Source organism: Mauremys reevesii, linkage group 12 (genome assembly GCF_016161935.1).
Source record: "Mauremys reevesii isolate NIE-2019 linkage group 12, ASM1616193v1, whole genome shotgun sequence".
Taxonomy (NCBI): Eukaryota; Metazoa; Chordata; order Testudines; family Geoemydidae; genus Mauremys; species Mauremys reevesii.
The window spans coordinates 33,735,998-33,747,821 of record NC_052634.1 but is presented as its reverse complement, the minus strand read 5'-3'; the positions used below and the strand labels follow the sequence as shown (position 1 = coordinate 33,747,821).

Here is an 11,824-nt window from a genome sequence, read left to right as displayed (position 1 = left end):
GTTATCTGCTGCAGCAGCACTTAAAACAAAAACAACACCCCCTCAACAGCCCACCCCCCAAAAACCAAAGTATGATCAAGAACACAAATCCTTCATCACGCAACCACCTAATGTGCACAGCAACACATGTTTGTGCATGATGCCCCATGTGGGGAAGAGGTCAAACTTACTGCTGAGGGAGCGGGAGGGAGGCGGAGAACACAAAGAAAATGAGGTTGATAGAATTTATAACTTGACAGGATCACTCCCTGCAGAAAAGATAAGTACATTCATCTGTAAAAAAAATTAAAGATGAGGTGGGTTTGAATTAATGTATTTTTTTTGTTCTCTTAAAAAGAATTTCCTTGAGACAGTTTCTTCCTAATTCAGGCAAGACAGATTAGAAGATGAGAATTCGATTGTTTCCAAAGTCAACCACAACAATCATGCCATCAGGAGTGACAGCTACACCTGAAGGTCGGTCCATTTGACCAAAGCCACTTTCCTGAGTGCCAAATTTGCATAAAAATCTGCCATTTGACTGAAATATCTGCACTCGGTGGTTCCTAGAATCGGCCACAATGGTGCACCCCTCTTGATCCACAGCCACGCCTTGTGGGCACAGGAATTGGCCATTGCTGGTGCCTTTTGACCCAAGGAAGCATGCCGACTGGCAATCTGGATCAATAGCTACAAGGTGATGATTATTAAAATCCATTACCACCAGGTAGCCTTCTCGATTGAAGGTAACACCTCTGGGATGATGAAGATGCTTTGAGCGTTCCCCCTCGAAGTCGTATTTATTCCGAAACCCACCATCAGGTCCAAACAGTTGAATCCGATGGTTCTTTGTGTCAGAGACCAGGATTTTGCCCTTGGTGTTGACTGCCACATCCCATGGGTAATTGAATTGTCCATTCTTGTTTTCCTTTTCCCCAAATTTCAGAATGAACTGCCCATCAAATGTAAAGATTTGGATGCGATGATTAGCCTTGTCAGCCACGACAATCCTACGCGAGATATCACAGGCAACACCAGCCGGGCGATCGAACTGGCCAGGCGCAGAACCCCAGGTACCAAATCTGTGATGAAAGGTGCCACAGGGCTTAAGCACCTGAATGCAGTTATTACTGCGATCAGCCACCATGATGTACCCTTCTCTGTCTACGCAAACTCCCCAGGGGCGACACAGCTTGCCATCGTTGTTTTCCTCGCTGACAAATGAAAGCCCTGATAGTCCAATGCTAATGTAACCGAGCCCAGATTTTACTATGACCTTGAACGGACTGTTCTCTATGTGATGGTTGCACATCATGACAGAGACTAGATGTTTTCCCTCCAGCTGTGGTCTGTAACTGACCAGGTAGGTTCCATTCTGCTGATCATGGACATATGTGCTGGACAGGTTTCCATCAGGACCCATCACCACTGCAGAGATCATATCACCCCCTGAAAGGCGTGGGTCACCATCATGGTCGTAGCATGTCACTGTGAAGGAGGCCACTCTGCCCTGTAGTGCACGTTTCAGACCTTCCCCAGTGGCTCTGGTCAGAGGAGCAAAAGCCCCACTGCTGACAAACCCCATTGATTTAATGGCTGTATACAGAGACTGGTCAGGAGGAGTGAACATGATTCGGTCATCCTCCTGCGGCTGTAGAAGGCCTCTCACATCCTTCAGCTCCTGCACTTGAGCCAGCATGCAATCCCGAGCAAAGAGAATATCCATGCTACGACCCTCCTCTAGGACCGGCTGAACTGCACTAATAGTGTTGTCCAGTTTATTTAGATTCTGACGCAACTTCTCAACTTGCAGGTAAAGGGACTTGGCTTTGACTTGATAAATCTTTTCTACCTTAAAAACAAACAAAACAAATGCATTACATTTATATTAAAAGACAGCTAGCAGTGCAGAAATGTTTTTCTAGTGGTGCTTTTTTAATTCCTACATAAAATATTGTAGTGTAGTTGCCACAGGGATGTTAAGAGATCATGAATGGAGGGGGAACTGGTCTGCAGGACAAACTCTCTATGAAGATGTGGTCCATGTGAGGAAAATGATTAGGGGAAATGTGGATGCTTATTGCAAAATGAACCTGCTGAGAATCACTGGTCCCTCCTCTGACAAATACAGCCTTAATTAAAAGCAATACACACTTCTGCCATTAAGTTCTGCTGCAACAGTTTGCTATTTAAAAGAAAGGTCATTATTATTAATTATTATTATTATTAACTAAAAAATAGTCTCCTTGCTTGACAATTGTCCCATCTTCCAGTCACAAGGAGCACTAAGTGACTGGCATAATAGGATTTATAGGCAGAGTGACAATTTTTTTGCCCATTTATTTTAATACATGTTTTTCTTCAGTACTTTAGCAATCCATTCAAGATGTTAATGGCAAACACACATGCCTTTGGAAAGTTAATGGAACGTGTAATCAGTTCATTGTTGCAGAGTGTACTCCACCATCAGTTATGCAGCCAAGCAAACATTCAGAAATGTCAGGTAGTGTGTCCAGCTGCTCAATATGCATAATGTTTGAAGGCTGCAGTTATATGTTTGCTTGATTGTTTAATAGATGAAGGAAGAAGTCCTGCAAGGGTGAAGTGTGGACATGTGTTGTTAAATTTACAAGGCATGCAGTTTCTCCCTTCCTTAGAACAGATCCCTAAGGCTTAATATTCAAAAGTGACTAGAAAGTCACTAATCACTTCTGAATGCTACTTACATCCCCCCCCCCATGTACTGAGTTAAAAGAAAAACTTTGTCAAAGGGGTCAGCAGTTGGTCATTTCCTCTTTTACAGATACATACTAAATTGTCTGTAATCACCCTGGAGGCTTGAACTGAGAAGGAACACAGGCAGCAGGTGCATATTTTAAAGCCTGAGGTTTCCTCATTGGAGGGGAGGGGGAGCGGGAGAGTAAGAAATGACTCCAAAAACCCAATTCTACTCCTAAAAACTATAAACCATCTATAAAAACAATAAACCACTCTAAAACTGGCTATGTACAATTGTGTATTTTTAAGTGCATCACACAGAGAAGAGGACACTAACAGTTCCAACCCAGACCATGCAGCAGCAAGAAGGAACTGGAAATGCGGTCGGTCCGCCTCGCCCTTTGTCACCTTGGACGAAACCATGAGGCAAGACAAGGGCTCAGTGCAGACCAACAGACACTATGAATTTCAAAATCTCCAGCTGCAGATGCACGTAAATCCTCAGTGGAATATAACAGGGACCATCACTCAAAGAAGAAGTCAGAATTCCTCTGTTTAATAACTGAAGAAGCCCTGTTCCCACTCTTGCATCCGACGAAGTGGGTATTCACCCACGAAAGCTCATGCTGCAAAACATCTGTAAGTCTATAAGGTGCCACAGGATTCTTTGTTCCTGTTCCCAGAGTTGTGCAGTGCTGCTGCTGGGCCGTGCAGAAAGTCCAACAGAAATTGAATTTCAAAATTTCTCTGTGAACCAGAAATCCTGTGTTTTGCCCAACTCTGTTTACGGATCCAGCAATAATCAGGGCTACTGCATTTCCTATTCATTCCTCTGACAGTAAATTTTTGTTCTTAAAAGTACACATTTTGAATCTAATCGATATATATTTAGCATGTGCCAGATTCTACCATCCTCATTCATGATGAAAATACCTTAAACCTCAACTCAATTTTAAAATGGGACTACCTGTATTGTAACTACTACTCGAAATACAACTCAACACAAGGGTATCATAACATGGCCCTATTCTAACTTAAAGACAGGTCAGATTTCCATATTAAAGGTTAATTGTTAGTACCTAGAACACATAAATATACTTATATAAAAAGCTTTTAACCTTCCATAGCAGCTCACGCTCCCGTTTTTCCAGAGCCTTCTTATGTTGATATGTCATAGTTTTGATTGCAGACTGCAGCACCTCTGCTTTCATCTCAACCTGCTCTGCCACAGCTTGGGCCTGTTCAATACTCAGCTGGAGAATAAACAGGACACACAGTCCAACCAATTTAAGCTGCATTAGGTGATGGCGCTTACATTTAATCCAAGGCCTCCAGCACTGAACAGAAACAGGTCAACGGGCTCTCATAATGCTGCTGTAGTACAAAGTTCAAAGCAGCTGTTTTCATGCAGTTTTCCTGAGAGCATGTCAGTTTCACATATTAGATGCTGGAATTTATACAAAATTCAATACATAGGACCAAATGCTTCCCCAATATAGCCTGTGCAACCCCCACTGATACCAGCACTGACACAGGATTCACGTTAATACAGGGAAAGCTCAGTGGTTTGAGCATTGGCCTGCTAAACCCAGCGTTATGAGTTCAATCCTTGAGGGGGCCACTTATGGATCTGGAGCAAAATCAGTACCTGGTCCTACTAGTGAAGGCGGGGGGCTGGCTGGACTCAATGACCTTTCAAGGTCCCTTCCAGTTCTAGGAGATTGGTATATCTCCAATTATTACTTTGCCTTATGTTGATTAAGTCCGATATCAAACCTACATTTTTTAGACATGTGTTGAGAATTCAAAATTATCTTCTTATCCCCAAGTATTTTAGACTAACAATACATTTGCTACAAGATACAAGTCTAGTCTTCTAGTAAGACTTCTGCTTTCCACTAATGCAGAGGTCCCCCTAAAGTGCGGAGCATGCCCCCACAGGGGGGTATGAAGGAACGTCCAGGTGCAGGGAGTGCAGTGGGCTCAGGCCAGTCCCCACAGAGGTAGGGAGGAAGCGCCACTCAGCCCCTCCCTGGCCCCAGCTCTGCTCCGTCCTGCTCCCAGCTGTCCCTGGCTCCTGGCCTCACCCCCAGCCTCGGCTCCATTTCTGGCCCAGAGCAGAGGCTGGGAACGAAGCTGAACCTTGCCGCAGGCCAGACTGCTGGCCTGCACTGCAGCCCAGCTGTGGCTCCACTCCCACCCCCAACCTTGGCCCCTGGCCATGGCCCCAGACCCACCCCCAGCCTCAGCCCCCTTACCCTTGTATGTGTTTCCACCACCACCACTACCCCGAGCTGCAGCCCTGCTCCCGGACCTGGGCAGGGTGGGGGCATGGACAGGGGTAAGGGGGGCTGGGGCTGTGACCCTCAGAAGTTTGGGGACCACTGTACTAATCTATGCAAGTCAATTGTATGTAGACAGCAATACTTTTTATATATGACTTGGAGAAAGGAGTGGTGGCACATGAAAATAAAATTAAGCCTATTGGCACTTTAAACTTGGAGAGACATGAGCAAGTCTTAGATAGAGACAAACTTCAAGTCCTCTAGACACAAGTGTAGTCAACTTTCCTGTTTTCTATTTAATAAAGTGAAACTATCAGCATTTATACAATGCAGTCAGAGAAGTGTGGTGCAAACATTAAAAAGAAGAGTCAAATTAGAAGGCACACTTGGAGCCCACAGGAGATAGAAAAAAATTCAGACAAGTGACACCTAAATGTCAAGACTACAGTACCCACTCGAGGAAATAAGGAAACAGATCAACAGAGCCAGATGTGTACCCAGAAACCTCCTTCTGCAAGACAAACCCAAGAAAGAAACCAACAGGACTCCACTGGCCATCACATACAGTCCCCAGCTCAAACCCCTCCAACGCATCATCAGGGATCTACAACCCATCCTGGACAATGATCCCACACTTTCACAGGCCTTGGGTGGCAGGCCAGTCCTCGCCCACAGACAACCTGCCAACCTGAAGCATAAGCATATTCAACAACTGCACACCACAGCATAGTAACTCTAGCTCAGGAACCAACCCATGCAACAAACCTCGATGCCAACTCTGCCCACATATCTACACCAGCAACACCATCACAGGACCTAACCAGATCAGCCACACCATCACCAGTTCATTCACCTGCACATCCACCAATGTAATATATGCCATCATATGCCAGCAATGCCCTCTGCTATGTACATCGGCCAAACTGGACAGTCTCTAAGGAAAAGGATAAATGGACACAAATCAGACATTAGGAATGGCAATATACAAAAACCTGTAGGAGAACACTTCAACCTCCCTGGCCACACAATAGCAGATGTTAAGGTGGCCATCTTACAACAAAAAAACTTTAGGACCAGACTTCAAAGAGAAACTGCTGAGCTCCAATTCATCTGCAAATTTAACACCATCAGCTTAGGACTAAACAAAGACTGTGAATGGCTTGCCAATTACAGAACCAGTTTCTCCTCCCTTGGCTTTCACACCTCAGCTGCTGGAACAGGGCCCCATCCTCCCTGATTGATCTAACCTCGTTATCTCTAGCTTGCTTCTTGCTTGCTTATATACACACCTGTCCCTGGAAATTTCCACTGCTTGCATCCGAAGAAGTGGGTATTCACCCACGAAAGCTCATGCTGCAAAACTTCTGTTAGTCTATAAGGTGCCACAGGATTCTTTGCTGCTTCTACAGAACCAGACTAACACGGCTACCCCTCTGATACTTGACACCTAAATGTTACTATAACTGAAAATTTAGAAAAAATTTGTTTTACTCTGTGAAGGCCCGTTTGATTTCACAAGAAGAATAAACTCCTTTCTAAATACCATTTTCAGAAGCATGAAAGGTGTAATACACCAGGGTTGTATGGTTAAGGCCTCACTTGGGTGTAAGTGATCATGAAATCATAGAGTTCGCAATTCTAAGGAAGGGAGTACAGCAAAACAGAGACAATGGATTTCAGGAAGGCGGATTTTGGGAAGCTCAGAGAGCTGATAGGTAAGGTCCCATGGGAATCAAGACTGAGGGGGAAAACGACTGAGGAAAGCTGACAGTTTTTCAAAGGGACACTATTAAGGGCCCAAAAGCAAGCTATTCCGCTGGGTAGGAAAGACAGAAAATGTGGCAAAAGACCAGCTTGGCTAAACCATGAGATCATATAAAAATGGAAACTAGGACAGATTACAAAGGATGAATATAGGCAAACAGCACAGGAATTCAGGGGCAAGATTAGAAAGGCAAAGGCACAAAATGAGCTCAAACTAGCTACGGGAATAAAGGGAAAGAAGACGACTTTTATCAATACATTAGAAGCAAGAGGAAGACCAAACACTTGGAAGGCGGTAAGGTGATAGGGAATAGCCAGCATGGATTTGTAAAGAACAAATCATGTCAAACCAATCTGATAGCTTTCTTTGATAGGATAACGAGTCTTGTGGATAAGGGAGAAGCAGTGGATGTGGTATACCTAGACTTTAGTAAGGCATTTGATACTGTCTCGCGTGATATTCTTATCGACAAACTAGGCAAATATAACTTAGATGGGGCTACTATACGGTGGTTGCATAACTGGCTGAATAACTGAACTCAGAGTGTAGTTATTAATGGTTCCCAATCCTGCTGGAAAGGTATAACAAATGGGGTTCCGCAGGGGTCTGTTTTGGGACCGGCTCTGTTCAATATCTTCATCAATGACTTAGATATTGGCATAGAAAGTATGCTTATTAAGTTCGAAGATGATACCAAACTGGGAGGGATTGCAACTGCTTTGAATGATAGGGTCAAAATTCAAAATGATCTGGACAAATTGGAGAAGTGGTTTGAGATAAACAGGATGAAGTTTAACAAAGACAAATGCAACATGCTCCACTCAGGAAGGAACAATCAGTTTCACACATACAGAATGGGAAGAGACTGTCTAGGAAGGAGTTTGGCAGAAAGGGATCTAGGGGTTATAGTGGACTATAAGCTAAATATGAGTCAAAAGTGTGATGCTGTTGCAAAAAAAGCAAACGTGAATCTGGGATGCATTAACAGTTGTGTTGTGAGCAAGACACAAGACGTAATTCTTCCACTCTACTCTTGCTGGTCAGGCCTCAGCTGGAGTATTGTATCCAGTTCTCGGCACTGGGCAGCACGGTATGGGGAGGAGGTGACCAGCCCTCTGTGGAGAAAGAAGTGGTTCGGGACTATTTAGAAAAAATGGATGAGCACAAGTCCATGGGGCCAGATGCGCTGCATCCAAGAGTGCTAAAGGAGCTGGCGGATGTGATTGCAGAGCCATTGGCCATTATCTTTGAAAACTCACGGCGAACGGGGAAGGTCCCGGATGACTGGAAAAAGGCTAATGTAGTGCCCATCTTTAAAAAAGGGAAGGAGGAGGACCTGGGGAACGACAGGCCAGTCAGCCTCACCTCAGTCCCTGGAAAAATCATGGAGCAGGACTGGAATCAAGGAATCAATTCTGAAGCACTTAGAAAAGAGGAAAGTGATCAAGAACAGTCAGCATGGATTTACCAAGGGCAAGTCATGCCTGACTAACCTAATTGCCTTCTATGAGGAGATAACTGGGTCTGTGGATGAGAGGAAAGGAGTAGATGTTTTATTCCTTGACTTTAGCAAAGCTTTTGATATAATCTCACATGGTATTCTTGCCAGCAAGTTAAAAAAGTATGGGCTGGATGAATGGACTATAAGGTGAATAGAAAGCTGGCTAGATCGTCGGGTTCAACGGGTAGTGATCAATGGCTCCATGTCTAGCAGCCGGTTTCAAGCAGAGTGCCCCCAAAGGTCGGTCCTGGGGCCAGTTTTGTTCAACATCTTCATTAATGATCTAGAAGATGGCGTGGACTGCACTCTCAGCAAGTCTGCAGATGACACGAAACTGGGAGGAGTGGTAGATACGCTGGAGGGTAGGGAAAGGATACAGAGGGACCTAGACAAATTAGAGGATTGGGCCAAAAGAAACCTGATGAGGTTCAACAAGGACAAGTGCAGAGTCCTGCACTTAGGACAGAAGAATCCCATGCACTGCTACAGACTAGTGACTGGATGGCTGGGCAGCAGTCCTGCAGAAAAGGACCTAGGGGTTACAGTGGATGAGAAGCTGGATATGAGTCGACAGTGTGCCCTTGTGGCCAAGAAGGCTAACAGCATTTTGGGTTGTATAAATAGGGGCATTGCCAGCAGATCGAGGGACGTGATGATTCCCCTCTATTCGACATTGGTGAGGCCTCATCTGGAGTACTGTGTCCAGTTTTGGGCCCCACACTACAAGAAGGATGTGGAGAAAACCCAGGGTTGTGAGTTCAATCCTTGAGGGGGCCACGTAGGGATCTGGGGCAAAAATTGGTCCTGCTAGTGAAGACAGGGGACTGGACTTGATGACCTTTCAAGGTCCCTTCCAGTTCTAGGGGATTGGTATATCTCCAATTATTACCTTTTTTTATTACAGTAGATCTATCAGTGGACAAGGGAGAGGTTACTAGCACTTCACCTTGTCCTTTTTCCCTGCTGTCCAGAAGGCACAGCAGAGCTAGAAGGAGAAATAGGCTAATCATCAGTAGGAGAATTCTCCTGGGGTGGAGGGGTCTGTTCCTACCTTATCCACGAGACCAGCTCCCCACCGTCACCCGCAGCCGCTTCTCCACTACTTGAGCGCGTTGCAACATTGTGTCTTCCAAGATCGGCCTGACGCGTCTCTGCCGAAGCCCCCAGTAAAGGCACCGGAGCACGCTGGGCATTGGCTATGACTGTCGTCCACCGGCCATCGGAGGAGTCCGGGCAAGGCACAATTTTGCCTCGAGCCCACCCAGGGACGCCAAAACTGTTGCCGGCACAGAGTGCCTGAGGACAGCAACAGTGGGGGTTCGTTGCCCGGTGTGCTTCGCTCCAATAAAAACACCAAGGTGGAGAAGCAGACAAAGTTTATTTGAGATCTCAAAACGATGCCAGGAGACAGACACGTCTTAAATCAAGCACACCACTACAAGCAGCTTTTCTCTTTTTATACATAACTTTAGCTAAGCCTCTTTATCCCCCCGCAATCCCCTTCTCCCCCCGCCTTTCATTCCCATGTAGCAGATACACTTTGCAGTAGTAATTACATTAAGCAGTTAAGTCATACTTGGCGGCAACCAGTCTAGCTCATTAGTAGCTCTTCTTTGAACTGTTATCTTGTCTTGCTTTCTTTGATCTGTTATTTTGCCCCTTAGCCAGGAGCAAGCAGGCCTCATTATAGCAGGCCTCATTATTACCTTCTGGTACAGGTGTTGCAACTGATAACTAGCTGTTAGACATTCCATTCTCTGTTGCTGGCCTGTTAGGTCGATTAAAGTTCAAACATGGGCAGGCTTTGGTTCGACATGGAGTAACTTTGGTTCAATCAGGCCTAGTGCAGAAAGGCTTCATTGACACTTGTGGTCTTCCACCCTCCCGAGTTACCTAGTTACCTAGATTTATGCCTAATGACACCAACAATCCCAGCCCATACTCCCTGCCTTCCGCTTCTGGCTGGGCCCCAATGGCCAGGCTCAGTGACCGTCCTCTCTGCGGCTGGTGGGAGGTGAAGCCCAGGGAGGAGCTGCATGGCTGGACTGGGGGACTGGGACAGAAACGGCCCTGTGCAGTGCTGAAGATTCTGGCAGTACTCGGTAAAGAATCCACTGGGAGCCCCTCAGCTCCTGGCTCTTGCCCTTCCCTTCAAGGAGGGAGGGGTGCCACTTCACAAACAACCCCTCCCTTGCCCCAGATTCCCTTGTTAAAGTGCATTTGCCAGCAACAGGAGAAACATTTGGACCACAGAGCCTGCTGGAATTGCAGAGCTCCCGGTGCAGCGCCATGCAGGTTTGGCCCGGATGCCCCTCTGCACACACCTGTGTGAACAAAAGGAGAGCCCCTGGTACAAAGATCAGGCAGTGTCCCTCCAGCAAGGAGCCCCTCCCCTTGCTATTTTAGAGCACGTGGCACTTCCATAACAAGTTACATAACATGAACCTCTAACCAATAAGAGTTAATCTTTCCATATCGGGGTTTGTTTATCACATGCTCATAGTTCTCCGTTCCACATGCTGAGCTCACCCCCCTCCCCCTGGCCTTCTCTAGAATGTTCCTAGGGCAGCGACCCACAGCCTGCTGCCCTAGGCATAACCACCCTGCAAACCACATTTTATCCAAAATGAACATAAGCATCCCCTTCAGTGCCCACTACGACCCAGCATCCCCGTGTGCCCCGGCGACCCTGCAGCCCCGTGTGCCCCGGCGACCCCGCAGCCCCGTGTGCCACCAGAACCCAGCATGCCCGTGTGCCCCGGTGACCCAGCATCCCCGTGTGCCACCAGAACCCAGCATGCCCGTGTGCCCTGGTGACCCAGCATCCCCATGTGCCACCAGAACCCAGCATGCCCGTGTGCCCCTGTAACCCAGCAGCCCTGTGTGCCCTGCGACCCAGCAGCCCCGTGTGCCCCCGTGACCCAGCAGCCCCGTGTGCCCCCGTGACCCAGCAGCCCCGTGTGCCCCCGTGACCCAGCAGCCCCATGTGCAACCAGAACCCAGCATGCCCTAGAACAAGATGCAAAGTGCATGATTTTAATACTGACCCAGACAGTGCTAGATAATGCCATTTAAATATTTTCCCTGCCTTCTCCCTTAAAGACTCCTCTCAGCACCACTTTTTGTAGGGCAGGGAGGATTAAGCAATAGGGGGTCACTGATGTACACTGCTGACTCACTGGCTTTTCTTCTATACCCTCACCATGGAGCCAGTCTGTGCCAGCTCACAAATGGGGACATGATAGCATATCTCTGAACTCCACTCTGCTCCCAGTAGGTCACCATGAAAAGCCGGATCCTTTGGGACTTTCTGCAAGAACGTCTTTCCCAAATACCTGTTCAACTGCACTTATCTCCTCAAAGTCCCTCCTAAAAAATCAATATTATTGAGGCTTCATGATGCAAAGACTGTCTGGGGGTCAGATTGGGGTTCTGCTTCAGCCACCTGACTTCATGTGTCTTGCAGATGAATATGAAGAACCCACTTTTTTGATTTTTTGGTTACAATAGACCAAGCCTTAAATGATCAGATAAGAGAAGTAATAAAATATTACATCTGGGAAATGACCTGGAAAA

General features: G+C 46.5%; 1 protein-coding gene across 1 annotated transcript; it reads right to left on the bottom strand.

Moving 5' to 3' along the window:
* Positions 1 to 274: 274 nt before the first annotated feature.
* Positions 275 to 9,369, bottom strand: LOC120375383 (E3 ubiquitin-protein ligase TRIM71-like). Its single transcript, XM_039496004.1, has 3 exons — positions 9,325 to 9,369; positions 3,816 to 3,950; positions 275 to 1,831 (listed from the first exon to the last, which is right to left on the bottom strand). Exons 1-3 carry the CDS (start codon positions 9,367 to 9,369, stop codon positions 380 to 382), a joined length of 1,632 nt encoding a protein of 543 aa, XP_039351938.1. The 3' UTR covers positions 275 to 379.
* Between the last annotated feature and the right edge of the window lie 2,455 nt (positions 9,370 to 11,824).

Coding starts and splice junctions, on each gene's coding strand:
- LOC120375383 (XM_039496004.1), bottom strand. CDS start 9,369: ATGTTGCAACGCGCTCAAGTAGTGGAGAAGCGGCTGCGGGTGACG. Junction 3,951..9,324: donor AGAAGCGGCTGCGGGTGACG/GTGGGGAGCTGG, acceptor TTTATTCTCCAG/CTGAGTATTGAACAGGCCCA. Junction 1,832..3,815: donor AGCGTGAGCTGCTATGGAAG/GTTAAAAGCTTT, acceptor TTTGTTTTTAAG/GTAGAAAAGATTTATCAAGT.